This window comes from Lepus europaeus, chromosome 5 (assembly GCF_033115175.1).
Source record: "Lepus europaeus isolate LE1 chromosome 5, mLepTim1.pri, whole genome shotgun sequence".
Taxonomy (NCBI): Eukaryota; Metazoa; Chordata; class Mammalia; order Lagomorpha; family Leporidae; genus Lepus; species Lepus europaeus.
The window spans coordinates 114,268,441-114,289,209 of NC_084831.1; the positions used below are offsets into that span (position 1 = coordinate 114,268,441).

The 20,769-nt window shown below is 43.9% G+C and overlaps 1 protein-coding gene across 1 annotated transcript in view; it reads right to left on the bottom strand.

Moving 5' to 3' along the window:
* FMO5 (flavin containing dimethylaniline monoxygenase 5) overlaps positions 1-20,318 on the bottom strand; it is a 31,156-nt gene extending 10,838 nt beyond the window's left edge. Inside the window, exons 1-7 of the mRNA XM_062192097.1 lie at positions 20,227-20,318; positions 19,852-20,030; positions 12,401-12,589; positions 10,525-10,687; positions 9,388-9,530; positions 6,157-6,356; positions 1,096-1,448 (exon numbers count right to left, since the gene is read on the bottom strand). Coding sequence (XP_062048081.1) covers positions 1,096-1,448; positions 6,157-6,356; positions 9,388-9,530; positions 10,525-10,687; positions 12,401-12,589; positions 19,852-19,986 — 1,183 coding nt within the window. The 5' untranslated portion in view covers positions 19,987-20,030; positions 20,227-20,318. The remainder of the gene's footprint in view (positions 1-1,095; positions 1,449-6,156; positions 6,357-9,387; positions 9,531-10,524; positions 10,688-12,400; positions 12,590-19,851; positions 20,031-20,226) is intronic.
* Between the last annotated feature and the right edge of the window lie 451 nt (positions 20,319-20,769).

Genomic DNA, 20,769 nt, shown 5'->3' on the forward strand with positions numbered 1-20,769 from the left:
GAGTTACTTGTATTTGATTGTATTGTATTGCATTTGATTGTTTGTCCAGTGCTCTCAAGTAGTACATGATATACTGGATAGGACTAGAAGGAAATGAGAAATGATTGAAATTTGGGATTCTGCTTAGCTTCCTCACCATTGCAGGAGCAGCCCATTCTGTCTTGAAATGGCACTGGCTTTCAGGAAAAAGGTTTTTAAATGTTAAGCTGATATCGTGCTACCCTTAAGATCTCACTCCGGGGTCTTGTTCAACTGTTTGGAGCTAGCCCAGTAAATGGAATTCTTCCGTGCATCATCTGTTCTGGCGTCTGAAGGGAACTCTTATGTTCCTCCTGAACCTATTTCTCCAGTTTAAACCCCTCCAGCTCCTTGAGCTATACTTCAGATATGTTTGCAAATCTTTTGATGCATTCTTATCACTCTCCTTATTAAATGCACTCCAGAGATTTCACTTTTAAAATAGGTCTTCATATGTGGTCTGACCAATTTCAAGGCTTGTAATGTTTCAGGACACGATCCTTATTAAAATGATCTACATTTAACTAAGCTTGTTGGAAGCCATGTCATTCTGCTGACTCATAGTGAGCATTCTGTCCCCAACCCCTGTGGTTTCTTTTGTAAGTACTCCCAGCCAAAACTGAAAGGAGAAATAAGAGGAAATAAGATCTGAGAGTTTGCTAGTCTACATTCTAAACTAGTCTCCTATCTGGCTGAAATCAACTCATGCCGTTTCTACATTTGACTTTATCAAAAATGAAAACAAATATATGCTAGTAGTATAAAATCTTCATGAGTGGATTCCAACCTAGAATGCACACTGGGATCACCTGGGGAATATCTTGCTCAATGATCTTATGCTTCCCCTACTCCAGTCTTACTAAATAAGCATCATTTGAGGTCAAAGCATGCCTAGTTTGGAACAATGTGTGAGGTGATCCTGATTAATCAATATAGTTATATACTCAAAAGTGAATTGTATAGTTCTAACTTTGTGCCAGGCACTGTTATAATCTTATATATTGTCTTAACGCACGTACATACACAGAATTAAACATACTACCTATTATTATACAGTCAATTTGCACAGTCACTTACCTTTAAACACTAGGGTGGCCCATCGTGCTTGGAGCTCTGAAATGGGCATAATGGCTCCCAGGGGCTGGATCAAGCCTATGATTGCAAGAGTTGGCCTTTCCAGGTTAGGGGGGAAGACCTTTTTATACAGAGATACCTTGTTTTTCACCACTTTGACAGAGTCTTCAAGAAAAGGAAAGGAAAAGCTATAGCCTGTGGCAAAAATAACAGCATCAATGTCATCCTCCCTGGAGCCATCCTCAAAGATGGCAGCTGTTTCTGTGAATTCCTTCACATTTCCTTTGATCTTGACAGAGCCAGAAATGATACGATTTGGCAGGTCATCATTTACTGTTGGATGTTGACTCAAAGCTCTGTGAGGAGAGAGAGAGAGAGAGAGAGAGAGAGAGAGAGAGAGAGAGATCATTACCATGTAGGCAAAATTCTGCTTTTATGGAGGTGGTTAAATAATATGCCGATGGTCGCCCCCTCAGTTTATACATAAAATTCTTTTTTTTTTTTTTTTTTGACAGGCAGAGTGGATAGTGAGAGAGAGAGAGACAGAGAGGAAGGTCTTCCTTTTTGCCGTTGGTTCACCCTCCAATGGCTGCTGCGGCCGGCGCATCTCGCTGATCCAAAGCCAGGAGCCAGGTGCTTCTCCTGGTTTCCCATGGGGTGCAGGGCCCAAGGACTCGGGCCATCCTTCACTGCACTCCGGGGCCACAGCAGAGAGCTGGCCTGGAAGAGGGGCAACCGGGACAGAATCCGGCGCCCCGACCGGGACTAGAACCCGGTGTGCCGGCGCCGCAAGGCAGAGGATTAGCCTGTTAAGCCACGGCGCCGGCCTATACATAAAATTCTAAAAAAGGTCTAATACACACCAGCTTGGCCCAGAACAGGATCTCAGAACAGAAATTGGACTCTGGCTGGCACTGAAAGGAAGGGTGCTGGAGAAGTGAAGGGAGGAGCGTCTTATTTGAGGAGTACCTGGATGGCTTCTCAAGTAACAGTTAGCTTCTGTGATAGGAGATCACAGGCCAGTGGTTTCTATCCATGTATCAAGAAGCCTGATGGAACTACACTGTCAACACTCTGTTTAGTCTCATTTCCAGTTTCAAAGGCCCAACTGCTAGACCTGAATCATCACTTTCCAAAATGCAACAAATTACATGTGCATAGCGATTTGCAGTTTATAAATTGCTTTTCCATGCATTAACTTATTTGACCTTTATATAATGCTATGGAAGAGGTGGGCAGTTGTCATTATTTCAGGTTTTACAGATAAGGAGCTTGAGGCTTGGGAAGTTAGGTGACTTGCCCAGTGTTACACACATAGGGTTTTAGAATCTTTATAAAAACTTTTGTATGAACTCCCTTGAGACACTTTGGTCCTGTTAAGTAGCATATCATGCATAGTATAAGATAAGGGTGCAAATAAATAAATAGTTAGGCTCCCAGTATCTTGCTTTTTTTAAAAGGGAGTCTTATTCCGTGACTCCTGAATAATTGGCTCTGGGAATCCTCAGTGCATCGTCTGCAGACACAGCTGGCCTGGCTTCAGCAGTACTACATGTTTGAATAGCTGTCATTGCTTTGTGTGTGCAGTTATGCTTCGGCTGTAACCTTTAGTTAGATTGCATTCTTCATTCCAGACTCATGATTTTGTCTTTCTCTCTACACCACCTCCTTTTTACTAACAGAACCACCATCTACCTAGCTGTCCAAGCCATATCTAATTATCAAGCCTTTTCCCTTTGTCCCCCTTTTTAAAAAACTTTTATTTAATGAATATAAATTTCCAAAGTACAGCTTATGGATTACAATGCCCCCCCATAACTTCACTCCCACCCACAACCCTCCCCTTTTCCACTCCCTCTCCCCTTCCATTCACATCAAGATTCATTTTCAATTCTCTTTATATACAGAAGATCAGTTTAGTATATATTAAGTAAAGATTTCAACAGTTTGCACCCACATAGAAACACAAAGTGAAACATACCGTTTGAGTACTAGTTAGAGCATTAATTCACAATGTACAGCACATTAAGGACAGAGATCCTATATGAGGAGTAAGTGCACAGTGACTCCTGTTGTTGACTTAACAAATTGACACTCTTGTTTATGGCATCAGTAATCACCCTAGGATCTTGTCATGAGTTGCCAAGGCTATGGAAGCCTTTTGAGTTCGCTGACTCTGATCATATTTAGACAAGGTTATAGTCAAAGTGGAAGTTCTCTCCTCCCTTCAGAGAAAGATACCTCCTTCTTTGATGACCTGTTCTTTCCACTGGGATCTCACTCGTGGAGATCTTTCATTTAGGTGTTTGTTTGTTTGTTTGTTTGTTTTGCCAGAGAGTCTTGGCTTTCCATGCCTGAAATACTCTCATGGGCTTTTCAGCCATATCCACATGCCTTAAGGGCTGATTCTGAGGCCAGAGTGCTGTTTAGGACATCTGCCATTCTATGAGTCTGCTGTGTATCCCACTTCCCATGTTGGATCATTCTCTCCCTTTTTTATTCTGTAGGTTAGTATTTTCAGACACTAGTCTTGTTTATGTGATCCCTTTGACTCTTAGTCCTATCATTATGATCAACTGTGAACCGAAATTGATCACTTGGACTAGTGAGATGGCATTGGTACATGCCACCTTAATGGGATTGAATTGAAATCCCCTGGTATGTTTCTAACTCTACCGTTTGGGGCAAACCCTTTGTCCCCTTAATATGCCCAAAGTAATTTTTATCTACTCCCTCTCTTACCTGGACTGATAGCTGTCACATCTCCCTTTCACACCATTTTTGGAATGGTCATTCTAAAATATAATTGTCATTATGTCACTCACTCATTTAAACCTTTGAATGGTTTTCAGCTCTCTTTATTCCAAACTTTTTGTTTAGCAGAGCATGCAAAGTTTTTTATGCCCAGTGAAACTAGAGATGTATTCAGTCACTCTTTACCTTTGCCATTAGTTTAGCTATACCAGGCTAAGTGCAACTTAGTGTAATGTACTTATTATTATTAGTGTAATGTACTTTTTATTATTATTAATATTATTCCAAGACTTTGCCCTTAAAATGGTACTTCCCTGCCCTATTTTCTTGGTTGTCTCCTATTATTCCATAAAGCCTTTATTTTGCAGCCAGCAAAGACATGTATGCTAAAGTAATTGGGGGAAAGGTTGTTGGGAAACAGTCTCCAATTATCACCCCACTTACTGTGCATTTCAAAGGGATAATATCTTCATAATGGAATAACCCAGTAATTAGATACCACCTTATCCCAATGATCAAATCTAGCATTATTAATATAGGATACACTGATATCAAGTGGCTCCCAATGTGACTCACCAAGAAGATACATCATATCACTTATGGACTATATGTGCAAAAATATTTAACCTTAATATAATAAAGGGAAAACTACTGTGCAAGTCCAAATTTAAAGACTTTCTTCAAAACCATGCCTTGGAAAATATATTGGATTCTTAGAAATAAGAAAAAAGTTCATATAAAAAGAATAGAGAAGTATTTCAGATAAAGAGGGATGAAAGAGACATGATAACTAAATACAATGGTGTGATTGATAAGTGACAGTATCCGAATTTAAAAAAAAAACCTATAAAGAATATTATTTAGACAACTAGGAGATTTGAATACGCCAATATATTCGATAATGTATTTTATCCATGTTAAATTTCCCAAGAGTCACAACTGTAGTATGGACATGCAGAAGAAAGCACTTTTTCTTAGTATTTAGGGTAAAGTGTTTAATGATTGGGATGCACTGGCAAGTGGTTCAGAGAAAAAGTGTACTTATATGTATATGTGTGTAACTGTGTATGTGTAGATCTGTCTGTCCTCAGAGAGGCGCAGAGAGAGAAAGCAAGCAGAGCAAAGTGAATCCAGGTACAGGGTATATGGGTTCTCACTGTGGTACTTTTGTGGACTTTTCTGTAGATATGAACATGTTCAAAATTACAAAATCGGACAGGGAAAAGCATTTAATATCAGCCTCTAGAAATGTTTTCACCACCTACTTTCCTGGCTGTGTGAGGACTCCATCCTGCATACTCTCATAACATTCTATGTCTTTATCATTTTTTATTATTTTCCTTCTCATTGGAGTATTTAAGATAAGATCATTTCTCAAGTCTTCCACTTATTGCTGTGTTGACCTTGTGCAAATTACTTTGTTTTTCTAAGTCTCACTTTTTATAGCTTTAGACTGAAACTAAAAATAGTATCAACCGGCCGGCACCGCGGCTCAGTAGGCTAATCCTCCACCTGCGGTGCCAGCACACCAGGTTCTAGTCCCGGTTGGGGTGCCGGATTCTGTCCCACTTGCTCCTCTTCCAGTCCAGTTCTCTGCTGTGGCCTGGGAGTGCAGTGGAGGATGGCCCAAGTGCTTGGGCCCTGCACCTGCATGGGAGACCAGGAAAAAGCACTTGGTTCCTGGCTTCGGATCAGTGCGGTGTGCCGGCCGCAGCGCGCTGGCCACAGCGGCCGTTGTGGGGTGAACCAATGGAAAAGGAAGACCTTTCTCTTTGTCTCTCTCTCTGTCCATTCTGCCTGTCAAAAAATAAAATAAAATAAAAATAAAAAAGTATCAACCAATATGGCTGTGGTGAGCATTAAATGAGATACTGCATATAGATCATTTAGCACTGTGTCTTAAGTCCTCCCAACACAGCAAGTTGTTTTTATTATTTGTATTAGTATTATATCTTTTCTCTCTGTATTTTCATGCCCATTATAATGTCTGGCTATAACAAATATGCAGTGCTTATTGGAGGAATGAATTAATGAATGATGTGCTGCCTTGTGGTTGAATATTATACAAAAATACCTGATACCTGAGAGAATGAGACAATGATGAATGCCAAGGGCAGTCAGACAGAAACATACAGACTAGCAGCCTTTAGACTTCTTGGGGGCAAAGTGATCTTCAGGTTTCAGATCCTGGTACAATTTCAGACTCTATGGGTTTTACTAACGAAGAGGTTCTGATAATGAATGGCCTGCAAAAACAGTCCTTATTCTATTCTTGGCCATTACCACACGACCTGCATCCTGGGAACATACCTGTGTTTAGGCTTCAGGCCAAACATTTCATGGTCAAACCTTTGGTTCATCTTTCTTTCCAAAAATGAATTTGCTATTGTTTCACCACAAATCTTCTTCAAAAATTGACTAAGTCGAGAAGACAGCAGTATATCAATAGGATATCCATGGTCGCCGACACGATTCATGATCCAAGCCCCTCTCCTGGTGCTGAGGAAGACCTGGGGCACAGTAAAAATTGATTGCTTTTGTCACTCTGGCTTATAAATAAACCTCCAAAAGCACCCCTGTTTTCTTCAAGATTGTGTTCACTCAGTAGTCTGGCCTTTTAGTCCCTGCGTAGTCTTTAGTTTCCTGACATTTTCCTTCCCAAACACTAAGCTTACAATTAAGTCAGTGGATTCCCTGTCCAAGAGTATGTTTTGCTAGGATCCACTGCTGCCATTAGGTTCATGCCATTATGCCTTCCTGAAAGCCCTTTCTCCTCTCCATCCCCCAAAGCCTACTCACTTTCATGATCCAGATCAAAGCTACCTCCTGCACGAAGACACCACTGACCATTCAGGCTGACAGCTTTCTGCTCCCTGAATTTCTTTAGCACTTACCACTTGTGCGACTCACTGAAAATCATGGCATGGTAAAGCTGAAAGCAACTGGAGATCATGTAATCCAAAAACCCTCATTATTTTTGCCATTGCCATTGATTGAATTATTAACACAAAATCCTGTTATTCATAAATTATATGGATCCAATATACATATAAATGGATACATATACATATAAACTTTCTACACTGTTAGTTTCTGTCTCTTCAAATGTGTTTTGTCCAGGGTGGAAGGTCTAACTTCCCCAGCACATCATCACTTCCATTTATTGAGATGTGTGACCCGTCAGTCACTGTGCTGAGTCATTTATATTCTTAGTCAATACAACAACCTCTTGAAGGAAGTACTGTTATCACCATTTTATAGGTGAGAGGCATAGAGAGGATGAACAACTTGTTTGAGATAAAATATATGGCTACCAAGTTGGCAGAGCTGTTTCCAATCCAATGCTTAAGAAATGTTTCATTAATTCTTAGTGGAAAAAAATTAAGATTGCTAGTAGGACAACAGGAAGTTGGTCTTTCTGTGTCCTCTACTGGACAAAGTCCATGTTTGCAATTACCTTGCAAAAGTATTACTTCTTCTACAATACACAGCTGTCTGGAATGATCTCCAGCCTTGTCAGATATTGAGTACATTGCCCCATGGTCTTTTGTCCAAGTGCTCATGTGAAAAGATGACCTGCCTTTAAAGGGAGGCTCCAGTCCGTTACCCATGTATGCTCCCCAGCGGTAACCTGAAATGCCGGCATAATTAAGTACTTTCATGTTCACAGTTCACAGAATATGTGTGGTTAGGGAACCCTACAGTTTTGTGTTCAGGTTATTTAACTTGTGATGAATAATGTAAATGCTCACAGACTTAATTAAAACATTCTCTACTTATAAAATGGTAACAATAATGCACACGCCACAAGGCTGTTGTGGGGGTGAATTCCTGATTTTGTGAAAGGTATGGTATAAGGACTTCATAAATGCTTAATGGCTATTCATACTTTTTAGTTCTTATTTTAAGAAAAACAGTAAGGGAAAGTGTTTAATCAGAATAACGTTAGATGAACTTGATCTTTAAAAGGGAGATATTTTCTCTTCACACAAGCATTATGTCATAAGAATTACACTGAAACCTCCTCGATGAACTGAATTTCTAGGTGTAGTTAGAAAGCTAGAATGCGAAGGCCGGCGCTGCGGCTCAATAGTCTAATCCTCCGCCTAGCGGCGCCGGCACACCGGGTTCTAGTCCCGGTCGGGGCGCCGGATTCTATCCCGGTTGCCCCTCTTCCAGGCCAGCTCTCTGCTGTGGCCAGGGAGTGCAGTGGAGGATGGCCCAAGTGCTTGGGCCCTGCATATCATGGGAGACCAGGAGGAAGCACCTGGCTCCTGCCATCGGATCAGCGCGGTGCGGCGGCCATTGGAGGGTGAACCAACGGCAAAAGGAAGACCTTTCTCTCTGTCTCTCTCTCTCACTGTCCACTCTGCCTGTCAAAAATTTAAAAAAAAAAAAAAAAAAAAAAAGCTAGAATGCAGCCACTGACAATGCCCTGCTGTGCAGGCAGGTTTGTTATGCACTCTCCCAGGCTCTCTCACCCACACAGCTGCCTGGGCTCTGCCCACCTGCTTTCTTCTTTGGCAGTCTCCAATCACCCAGGGCAGGGAAGCCCTACGCCCCCTCAGAGCTGATCATTTGATAAGCCAAGAATATTAAAGAAGGCTCCTGCAAGGGAGCCTACCTATTCTTTTTTTTTAATGCAATAATTTCCTGAAAAGTATTCAATGAACTCATGGAGTAACATATGGAGTCTCATTTGTAGTTACACCTGGGGACAGTACAGGGAAAAAGTATTATTGGAATAGAGTTTACTGGCTAAAGTTCACTTAACAAAGTTGGAGCATTAAGCTTCTAGTTAAAAAAAATGGCTTCCAGCATATTTGTGAAGCAAAGCTTTAACTTGTGGAAGAAATACCAGGCAATTACCTCTTGCCAATAAAATTACAACTCAATAAAGACATGGGGAATAAAATGTAGTAATATATTTTTCCAGGTATTTATAGTGAAACACTTTTTTCTCAGTTCAAAATCAATGATACAAAAACCTAATGAGACAGAAATTGCTTTAGGGTGAATGTCACTTTGTGCTTCCTAACTGTATGCAAAGGCTGACAAGCTGCTTATGTGTGCTACAGTGGAGATGCTCTTTATACTGATTGCCACCATGTCTTTGCAAAAATAAGGTTGTCTCCCCCCACCCAATCTGGGGAGTGAAAAGGAAAGCTCACCCCCCATCTTCTGAGTGGGAAATTTTCAAGGAACACAGGTGCGTTTCTGACAACCTGAGACCCACTCTGAATGGTGCATTCTAACAACCTCTCCCAGCAACTATTTGGTCTTCCTTGCAGCCAGAGGCACACTCTGAGAAGATGGGTCTGTGGCCAGGAGTTCCTTTCAGTGTGAGGCCAACTGACCGCTGAGCTCTAACTGGTAATCTTGGCTCTTCTATTAGCATTAGTCACAGTGTTGCTAACCTCAGCGAAGCCCTGCATTTGCCACTGGCACTGATGGCTCTGTGCAGACACACATGCTCTCCTTGGGTCCACTTCCTAGGTGAGAGCGAAGCTGCAGTGAAGGAGGTAATTTACTGATTCCAACCTGCTTGGCTGTGTGGCTGATCTCCACAGCCAGGTCCCCTCCAGAATTCCCAATGCCAATGACAATGACTCTCTTTCCAGTGAATTTCTCTGGGTTCTTATAGTCTCGACTGTGCAAGTACTGCCCTTTGAACTTCTCAATCCCTGCAAGAGAAGGGAAAAAAGTTATCTGGTGATGGTTCCTGCACTGGATATCAGCTGTCAAATCACTTGGGTTTTATGCAGAGTTACAAGTTCAAGCCCATATTCTCCCTATACTTAGCTGCTCTCTTGCCTGAGTATCTCTGTCCATTTTCTTCTCTAATAGCCTTAGCGTAGAACCTTGTGGTTTCCTTGTCATTATTAGTTTGCTTCACTCAGGATCTGTTTGTATTGTGGATTTGCAGTCTCACAAATCTAGAATGCCACAGAAAACCTCCATTCTCATTTGTCTTTTCTTTCCCTCAATACCTATGCCCACTGCAGTTAGAATTTATATGGTGTTACAAGCTCTAAAGCAGGGGTGGGGAATGTCCAGCCCACAGGCCATATAAGGTCCAGGAAAGTATTCAGTCTGGCCCTGCCAAGGCAGCTGTAGGTAGCACTTGAAACTCAATAAATCTCCAGCAGGCTAATTTTTAAGCTGGTAATTTTGTTTGGCCCAGTGAGTGATGTTATAAATATCCAATCGGCCCTTGACAGACAAGTTTCTCCATCTAGAGTACACGTGGAGTACACTTAATTTTTTTTTTCAAAAATGAAAATCCAAACCAGAGACTGAAATTAAATTCCAAGCTTTCATTTCTTCCTTAGAAACTCAGTATTTTTGTTTGTTTCATTGCTGAAAAACCCTTCATTCATTCTAGCAGTGATCAAGAACTCTACATGCTTTCTTTCATCCTTAGAAAAACTGAAGTTATGGTGAAACTAAACAGATAAGACTTCTAATTTCCTCTAACCTCCCAAATGACCATTATCTCTTTCTCCCATCCCCATGGCAACCACACAAGTTACCCAAACATGTTTCAGGAGAACATGCAGAATCAGGGTAAGCCTTATTTTATGCCAATGCTGGGATCAGAGACCAAAACCCTCCCATTTTGGGGGGGTCAGGTCGCAGGCATGGTTCAATGGTCTTCCTTCCTGGTAGGCTACTTACCAGGGAAGCTTTCCAGTGGCAGGTGAGCACTGGTGTGATGGCCGGTGCAAACCAGGACCCCATCGAAGACAGCACTCTCCTTTTTCCCTTCGCACTCAGTCAGCACCTCCCATTGGCCCGATGTGGAGAAATCAGGCCGCTTCTTCACACTGCACACAGTGGTCTGGAAAGAAAAGTGAGAGCCCCAGGGGACTGGAACCACAGCTACAACCTGGACATCTTCCCTGACATGAGTCTCTGTGCAAATGTTACACAGAGGGCCAATATCAGCAGCTCAACTCCCCGCAGGGATATCTGATTTTCATACTCCCCAGATAAGAACTGTTGTGTGTTGGGCTGTGGTCAGAGTGAGAAAACATCTACACAGCCAACTCAATACAATAGCGTTGGCATGCTAATACACTCTGCTCTGCTTCTAGAAAAGTGCAGATTCCTAGGGCTCTGAGTCCACGCCCCAGCACACGACAGCACCGGAGTAAAGCGCCAGCCTCCAGGACACTTCATGTACTCAATGCCCATTCCTCCTCCAACCCCCAGACACCCTAAGGTTCCTGATGTCTTAATGAAAGTCCAGCTCTCACTGGTTAGCCTGAAGTAAGTGGATGAGACATAGGATTCCCTTTCCCGGTAGAGCACAAAAACATCTCAGTGGCTCTCATTTTGTATAAATAAATCTCTCCTAAGTGTCTATAAATGCCCATTTTACAAGTAACCATAAAGAAAGACCTATGAGGTAGAATAGGCAGTGGTATAATTTTAAGCTTTTTTTAAAAAAGTAATTAGGGGTAGACATTTAGCCTAGCAGTTAAGGCTCCAACTAAGAGCCCTCATGCATTAGGTATCCCTCTTCTGAGCTCCAATGGATGGATCTCTGTAGCATTCATTACCCTGTCACTCTCTGGTGTTTATTAATTATATTTATAATAAACATTTTTCTCTTTATCTAAGCTGCAGTGCTGATATTTTTGTCTTTGTTATCTGCACTGCTTAGTATGGAAACAGAGTTTTTCCATAAGTTGTTTAAGCCAATGAGGAGGCGCACCACTGGGTTGTAAATGACTTATTCTGGAAGTTGTCACTGATGTTATCATTTTATTATTGTTGTTAAAGGCATGGTTACCAGGATTATCAGAAGGCTAAAGATCTGGGCTCTTTTCCAGCTGTCAGAAATATCTGTTCATTTATGGTCATGATTAGAAATCACAGAAAACTCATGGAAGATTTTAGAGCAGGAAGGGACCGTCAAAGCGATCTAGTACAATCTTATTTTACAAACAAGGAAACTAAGACCAACTGAAGCTAAAGAATGTGCTTGTCTGATTTGCTTGTCCATAGTGAATGGTAAACCAGAGACCAGAATTCAGACTTCGGTTCTCCAGTTCAGTGTTGTTCCCTCTACATCAGAGTTCATGTCTTCACTTTATCAATGACTTCCCAGTAGTTACTTCACCAGGTTGCTGTGGTGATTGCATGGCTATAACGTGTTGGAAAGTACTTCACAAAGTACAAAAAGGTTAAGCAGTAGTGAACAAACTGTGGGACCAGGAGGTTTTAAAGTTCCCACACCTGTCAGTCCTGTTCCCCCACTGGGGAAACATTTCCCCGAATCTGTTTCCTTGCAATCAAACACTACAGTGTGAGATGAAGGCAGCGAAGACACGCGGGCAGATGGCTTCCTGTATCTGCAGCCACGTGAAAGACAGGCCTTCCTGTGAATATTTTTTCAGATCCTGAGAGGCCAGAGGGGCATCTCTGCCTGGATAGAACAAATATGTGTGCGTATCAAGTCAATTCCCAGATGGAAGCACTATTACATAAAGCCACGTCATTCATTGACTTGACAACTTCAAACGTAGATACCCACAAGACTCCCTACCTTAAACTGAATATACTTCAGAAGACCAAATTCTTTGGCATACATCCTGAAGTACTCCAGGACCTGGGAGTTGTGCATGAAGTTAGGAAAGTGGTCCGGGATGGGGTAGTCACTGAAGCACATCATCTCCTTGGAGGTGTTGATGATCACGGATTTGTAGATACTGGCCCTTCCTTCGTCAGGACTTTCCTGCAGTGAAGAAGCCGCGCTTACAGGAACTTGAGAATGAACTTCATGACTTATGGATACTCAATAAACATTGGAAAAAGTTTGCTGGAAGGAAAGCCGATTAAAACAAAATACAGGCACACACCCTTGCACATCTTCCAGGATTTCTGCCCTTATACAGCTCCTTCCCATTGAATCTGAGTTGTCTTCAAGACTTGCTTTTGAAATGACACAAAATGACTTCCAAGGTTAAGTCATAAGTAGCCTGGCAGTGTCTGGTTGGGAGTCTTAGAACCCTCACTGTAGTGAAAGCCAGCAGCCCTGGAAGAATTCTAGCTACCCTGAGACAACCACGCTGCGAGGCAGCCCAACCTAGCCACATGAAGACAGTGTCAGTGAGAGATGTGCAGTGGTCTCCAGAAATCCTAGCTACCCCAGCTGAAGCTCCAAACATATGAACGAAGAGGCCACATCAGAGTCCAGTCTCAGCTGTCATCTGATTGCAATCATCTGAGATTCTACAGGACAGCTGCCCAGTGGAGTGGCAGTTCCTTTAAATATGGACTTAGCAGCCAACATGGTAGCCCAGGGAGTTAAGCCACTACTGCAACACCAGCATTCCATTCTGAAGTGCCAGTTCAAGCCCCAGCTGCTCCGCTTCTGATCCAGCTCCCTGCTAATGTGCCTGAGCCTGGGCCCCTGCCACCCACGTGGGAGACCCAGATGGAGTTTCTGGTTCCTGGCTTAAGCCTGGCTCAGCTCCCGGTTGTTACAGCTATTTGGGGAGTGAACCAGCAGACAGAAGATTCCTCTCTATCTCTTTCAGTCTCTCTCTCTATATATATATAGCTGTGTCTTTCAAAATAAATAAACATAAGCACATTTCTAAAAACAAATTAAGAAACAGCAGAGACATTTTGGAATTAAGATGCATCTAGAGTTGGGGGAGAAGAGGCACATTCTTGTAAATTTTATTTCATTCATTGAACAGGTGTTTTTAAAGTTCCTCTGTAATAAAAGACCATGTTAGTTCCTGAAGAATACACACCTGTCCCTGTCTTCCAAAGGTTCACTGTTTAGTGTAAGGAGTTCTCACATTCTCCACATCAGGTTTGTTGGGGTCATTGAGTGAAATTAATTACAGCTCTTAACTCTATGACATTACTCAGTTATTTGTACTCCTTTTTCCAGTTGCTGGCACAACAAAATATTATCTTGTGTCAACAAAAGTCTTCAAGTGCCCACAACCACCTGACTGGATCCCAGGTAGGGTTTTTTTTTTTTAAAGATTTTATTTATTTATTTGAAAGTCAGAATTACACAGAGAGAGGAGAGGCAGAGAGAGAGAGAGAGAGAGGTCTTCCATCTGATAGTTCACTCCCCAATTGGCCACAATGGCTGGAGCTGTGCGGATCCGAAGCCAGGAGCCTGGAACTTCTAGGTCTCCCACGTGGGTGCAGGGGCCCAAGGACTTGGGCCATCTTCCCCTGCTTTCCCAGGCCATAGCAGAGAGCTGGATTGGAAGTGGAGCAGCCGGGTCTCAAATCGGCGCCCATGGGATGCTGGCGCTTCAGTCCAGGGCATTAACCCGCTATGCCACAGCATTAACCCCCAGCTTTATAAAGAGAGAGGGAGCAGAGTAGCACTGGCTCAGCTTTGGGTCTGGAACAATTTCCTGCCACCAATGAATAAATCTGTCCTCTACAAACTTTGCACCAGGATTGCATTTTCTGTGTAGACACAAGGCTCACACATATGAGTGAAGTTCATGTAAGAAAAGGGGGAGCAGGGAATGGGGGTGGGAGTAACTGGAGCTAAAGGAATTAAAGGCATTGGTAAGGACAGAAGAAAAGAGGAAAATGACTCCCCTTCAGTGGGTCTTCTGTTCCCTTGCCAGACTCTCAGAATCTCATGCACAGATGCTCGATTTGAACTGTTACCCACAACCTTGTCTGCACCCTAGAATCATCTGGAGGCTTTAAAAAATACCAGTGCCCGGGCTTCACCCATCAGACCCTGTGTCAACTGCTCCTTGTCCAGTGTGTAGACAGGTTTGAGAATGTGTAGGAGGTTCGACACAGCACGGGAGCACTTACAGCGCCAGAGTTTATCCCACTAAGTTACAAAGCCCTTTCTGATCCATCCCTAGCTGGACTGCCAAACACCTGAGGGCAGTGTTGGGAAGTTCTTTTGTGTATTTATGTCTCTACTTTATCTGACATAATCTGAGGTCCAAAAGCCTTTGCTCAATACACTGATATTGACTTTGCTTTAAGACTGCACTGTCATCCTCATTTCTGACCTGGGAAATCTAGGGTAGAGGCTATGGGGCGAAGGTCCTCCACATGGGTTATGCATTAGAAAACACCCAAGCAGAGAGCTAACTTATTGGAGCCTCAGGCCAATAAAATCATAAACTCATGGATATAGATTGATGACATATTTGTTAAAATTCTCCAGCTGATTCTTCAAAATGCAGCCAAAACGTAGAACTATTGCTCTGTTAAGTGTGTGTGTGTCTGTGTGTGTTTTTAAATTTATTTGACAGGTAGAGTTATAGACAGAGAGAGAGAGAGAGAAAGAGAGAAAGATATTCCGTCTGTTGGTTCACTCCCTAAATGGCTGCTATGGCCAGAGCTGCGCCAATCTGAAGCCAGGAGCCAGGTGCCTCTTCCTGGTCTCTCATGCGGGTGCAGGGGCCCAAGCACCTGGGCCATCCTCCACTGCTTTCTCAGACCAGAGCAGAGAGCTGGACTGGAAGAGGAGCAACTGGGACTAGAACCCGGCACCCATATGGGATGCGGCGGAGGATTAACCTAGTGCGCCATGGCATCGGCCCCAACTGTTAAGTATTTTTGCATCCATTTGTTGTTCTATTCTTTTTTCCCTCTAGTTTTTGGTGGGGGGAGGAAGAGTTACAAAATTTGCAGATTTAAAGTAAGAGGATGTTTATTATTTAATTTAATATTTAAACTAACATTTGTTAAATATGCCCCATTTTACATTATGTTGTATCCTTATTCTTTTTTATGTGATACATATAATTTGAAACTTCATTATATGAATCTAGTTATCTGATCAGCAGCATCAACATGCCCTGGGGCTTGTTAGAAATGCAGAATTGTGGCACCACCCCAGATTAATGAATCAGAATGTACATTTTAGCTAAGTTTCTGGTATTTCATGGGCATATGCAAGCTGGGGAAACACTGATTAGGTACACTTTAGGGTTTAAAAAGAAACCCAGATTGATTGAAGAATATTAAAAAAATTTTTCCAGTATTAAGTACTTATTAAATTCTCAAAATTTAATAAAAGTTTATCATTTTTAAAAGATTTATTTGTAGCTGGAAGGCGGAATGAGGGAGAGAGATAGAGAAACATAGAGACGGAGACAGAGGGAGAAAAGAAGAGATCTTTCACCTGTTGGTTCACTCCTCAGAGGACCTCCACAGCCAGGGGTGGGCCAGGCTGACGCCAGGAGCCAGGAACCCATCTAGTTCCCTCACACAGTTGGCAAAGATTCAAGCACTTGAGCAATCACCCACTGCCTTCCCAGGCACATCCCTGGGAAGCTGATCAGAGGCGAATCAGAGGCGGAGCAGCCACGACTCACACAGGCACTCCCACGTGGGATGTGTGTCACGTGAGGCAGCTTAACCTGCTGTGCACAACACTAGCCCCAGGTTTATCATTTTCAAGCCATTTCATTCATTAAAGTAAATTGGGGGAATGAAATTCAAGCTGATACATATAACATTAGCACCCACTTGCCACCATAAGCTTGATCTTGAGTGAGGGAACAGATAAAGAATTAGTTGAAATTAATGTCTTGACTAATCTATACAATGCTAATCTATATAGTTACTGGTAGCATTCAGTAATAACAAGTGCAGGCTAATGCCTGTCTGGTAGGTAGAGCAGAGAAAGAGGAATAGAGATAAGGAAAGAAAAACAGTGGCATCTAATAAAATATGCCTGTTTGGCAGACAGAATAGGAAAAGAGGAAAATACAAGTGATAGTATCTGCGAATCATACACACTAAATCCCAGGGACCTGTCGCAAGAAAGAGAAAATAGAAGCCTGAGTGTCTTCTGAACCCCCATGGCAATGGGATGGAATGGGCCATTCCTTTATATGAAAGGTTTGGGAAGGGGAAGACAGGACTCCAGATAATAAGTAAAGGAGCGGTAAAGAAATAGATAGTAGAGGAAATTCCCAAGGAAGCCGCCAGCAGCATGTAAAAATGTTTAATCTGAATAATGGGCGCTTTAAAACCTCAGGTGCCACAGCTGTGGAACATGGGAGAATGAAGGTGTCCCCCTCCATAACACATCTCAGACAGGATGTTTCTCACAGATTCACTTACTGAACATACCAGGAACCTGCTATGTGCAGACATCATATCTGGCTCTGGAAATAAAATATTGAATCACACAGGTGACATCTGTCTTAACAGAGGTCACAGCACTATGTTAAAACACAGCTCATTTGTTTTCAAGGCATGAATTTATAAGGTGTTGAAATTTTTGACAAGAAGATAATCAGAAAGAAAAATAAGGTGCAGTGGGTTAAGCCTCCGCCTGCAGTACCGGCAACCCTTATGGGTGCTGGTTCAAGTTCTGGCAGCCCCACTTCTGGTCCAGCTTCCTGTTAATGTGCCTGGGAAAGCAGCAGAAGATAGCCCAAGCACTTGGGCTCCTGCACCCAAATGCAAGACCCAGATGAGGCTCCTGGCTTCTGGCTTCGCCTTGGCCCAGTTTTGGCTGTTGTGGCCATTTGGGGAAGGAACCTTTGGATGGAAGATCTCTCTCTGCATCTCTCTCTCTCTCTCTCTCTCTCTCCTCTCTCTCTGTAACTCTGCCTTTCAAAAAAAATAAAATAAATCTTTAAAAAAATAAAATAAAGTCCAAGTCAAGTCTTTAGTAGAGAATAAATTTATACCATTTTGGAGAGGAAAAAAAGAAAAACTCCAGAAACCTGATAATTAGGCAGGATGATGTACACCCTTCCAACTTCCTCCCATCTTCAACTGATTTCATGCCAGTTCAGTAACTGCCAAACCTGCTAGGCTACCTGGCGGAGACATCAAATGTGCAGGAACCACTGTAGGCATATTGAGTCACAAGTGGCTTGAAATTCTGTGCTGATGACACTGTAATAAGTGACTGCCATTTATCTGCAGAGAGCCAGAGAGGCTTAATGATTTGCCCAAGGTTATACAGCTTGCAGATGACAGACCTAGGACTGCAATCCAGGACTGTACTCTTAACTTCTACTCTACATCGTGGCTGGATTTCAAGGGTAGAATCTCTCCTGATACTGAAACTAATTAACATGCTGTTCAGCCTATGGCCAATACTGATCATGATAAAGCCATGGGAGTGTACTATAGGGATCTGAATAAAGACTATTGTCAAATAGTTCCAAAACGGAGCCCAAGATGCAAAAAGGCTGTGCTTCTGTTAAACTAAAGAATACTACAGGGGCTGGCGCTGTGGCATAGTGGGTAAAGCCACTGTCTGCAGTGCCGGCATCCCATAAGGGCACCAGTCCGAGTCCCAGCTGCTCCACTTCTGAAACAGCTCTCTGCTATGGTCTGGGAAAGCACTGGACGATGGCCCAATTCCTTGTGCTCCTGTACCCACATGGGAGACCTAGAAGAAGCTCCTGGCTTCAGATCGGCACAGCTCCGGCCGCTGCAGCCAATTGGAGAGTGAACGAGTGGATGGAAGATATCTCTCTCTGTGTAACTCTTTCAAACCAATAAATAATTTTTTAAAAAAAAATACTACTATAGGGGCCGGCACTGTGGCATAGCCAGTTAAGCCCCTCTGTGATGCTGGCATCCTATATGAGTGCCGGTTCCAGTCTCAGATGCTCCATTTCTGATCCAGTTCTGTTAACGTGCCTGGGAAAGCAGTGGAAGATGTCCCAGGTGTTTGGGGCCCTGCACCCACGTGGGTAACCCGGATGAAGCTCCTGGCTTCACTCTGGCCCAGCCTTGGTTATTGCTGCCATTTGGGTAGTAAACCAGCAGATGGAAGACCTCTCTCTCTCTAACTGCTTTTTAAATAAATAAATAACCCTTTTTTTTTTTAAAGAATACTATAGAGTCACTTCTAAGTAGCCAATCAACAGTTAGTATTTATGAAAAATGAAATCGCATCTGAGACACCTCGATACAATTCAGTGGTTGAGAAAAATCAGCTCTAAAAGCAAGCCCAATGCATGCCAATTTGGAGGTCAATAAAGGTGATTATATTCTTTGGCATTTAGTAAGCTTAACTAGGGGCTGGTGTTGTGTTGTAGCAGGTAAAGCCATCGCCTGAGATGCCAGCATCCCATATGGGTGCCAGTTTGTATCCTGATTGCTACACTTCCAATCCATCTTTCTGTGTCCAGTTTTCCGCTAATAGCATGGGAAAAGCAGCAGAAGATGGCCCAACTGTTTGGACCCTTGGCACCCATGTGGGAGATCAGATGAAGCTCCTGGCTTCAGCATGACTCAGCCCTGGCCGTTGCCACCCCTTGGGGAGTGAACCAGTGGATGGAAGATCTGTCTGTCTCTCCCCCTCTCTCTGGAACTCTGCCTTTCAAATAAAATCTTTTTAAAAAATAAGCTTAACTATCATATAAGTAGCTTATCTTTTAATACTATTAGAGAGTTCCAGGGCTGGATATGTATATCAAAACAGTTAAATTTTATGACTGAGTATATGCAAGGCCAAAAAAAAAAAAAAAATCCAGTTACAGGTGCCCTCTACCCCCTCTCAGAGAGAGAGGACGCTGGACTGGACTTCTTGAGGGGAAAGTTCAAAACAAGGCTTCCAGACTTTATATTCTACTAGAGGACTAAGCCCATCAAAGAAGTACTTAAGATAAACAGGATGGTGTGTGTGTGTGTGTGTGTGTGTGTGTGATGAACAGACAAGCCATGTTAGAGAAAATTGAAAAGGGGGATTGGCCAGGCAATTCCAGCACACTGGCCTCCTAGTGACACAGACCAGAAGCAGCCACTCCAAATGACCCAGCCCCTGTGTGTTTGCCAGTGTCTGTTACTTTGTTATTCCTAGTTTGTTCCTCTCTTTTGGCTAGCAGCAAAACTCAATGGCAATCAGGAGAGAGGCAGAGAGTGCCCATTTTGCTACAGTCTAGGGAAAGAGGAAGCCGCAGGAAACCCGAGGGGTGGCTTTGAGAAGACATCTACAGGCTGAGTTGGGGCAGGGTGCGCCCCTGACACCGGGGGCATTCTCCCGCTCCTCGCTGCAGGGAGGTGTACCTGGAACCTCCACAGACCTCCGATGTCGTCGGTCCTTTCGAAGCAGACGGGCTCCAAGCCCTCTTCCAGGCAGCACTTGATGCAAGCCAGCCCGCTCGCTCCCGCCCCAATCACCGCCACTCTTTTCCCGGACATGGTCTCCCGGCAGCGTCGCCTGTCTTGCGTGGAAGTCACTAGTCCTAAAGAAAGACGGAAAGCATGCATCAGCCCGCGCGCTTCAAGGACGACCTCGGCCAAGGCATCCACTTGGAGGCCACAGGGAGAGGAGCCTCCCGGGGAGCCCGACCCGGCCGTCCCGCGGGAGCCGCCCCGCCTGGGATCGCCCGTCCGGAACCCAGCTCAGGAGGCGGCGCCGCGCCGCGCACTGGCCCTCACCGCCTGCGCGAAGCTCCGCGATGTCCCGCCGCTGCGAGCCGCCGGATGCTGTGACTTCGAGCTGCGATCGGGGAAATAAGAGCAACCTAGCACAGACTGCAGCCCGGGCGCGCGGGGCGGGGCTTCCCGCTCCACCGCCTCTCGCCCAACGGCCCGCCCACCCTCGCTTTTTCAACAGGAATGCAAACTTCGGGCAGAAGGGACACGCGCAACGTCGCCGATTCTCCGCCGCTGCGGTCCGCACGCGGACCGACCCTGGCCGGACACAGCGCGGCGGCCCGGCTGCATCCCGCCCGCCGCCCCGCGTCGGCTGAGAACTTCCTGGGTTGTGCCTTAAAGTGGTAAACAAGCCTGGCTCCAAGTGCTTAGGGATCTGTTAGGACAGGTGACAGCGAAGGGCTACACCCCAGGTAGAACTGGGCCGGGTGCTGGGGAACAGCGAGGAATGCGCTGCTTCCTGCTTGCGGGAGCTCAACAGTTTACTGGAAGAGAAAGAAACACAAACATGCCTCTTTTCTGCCACAATATCCGCTTCTAAAATGC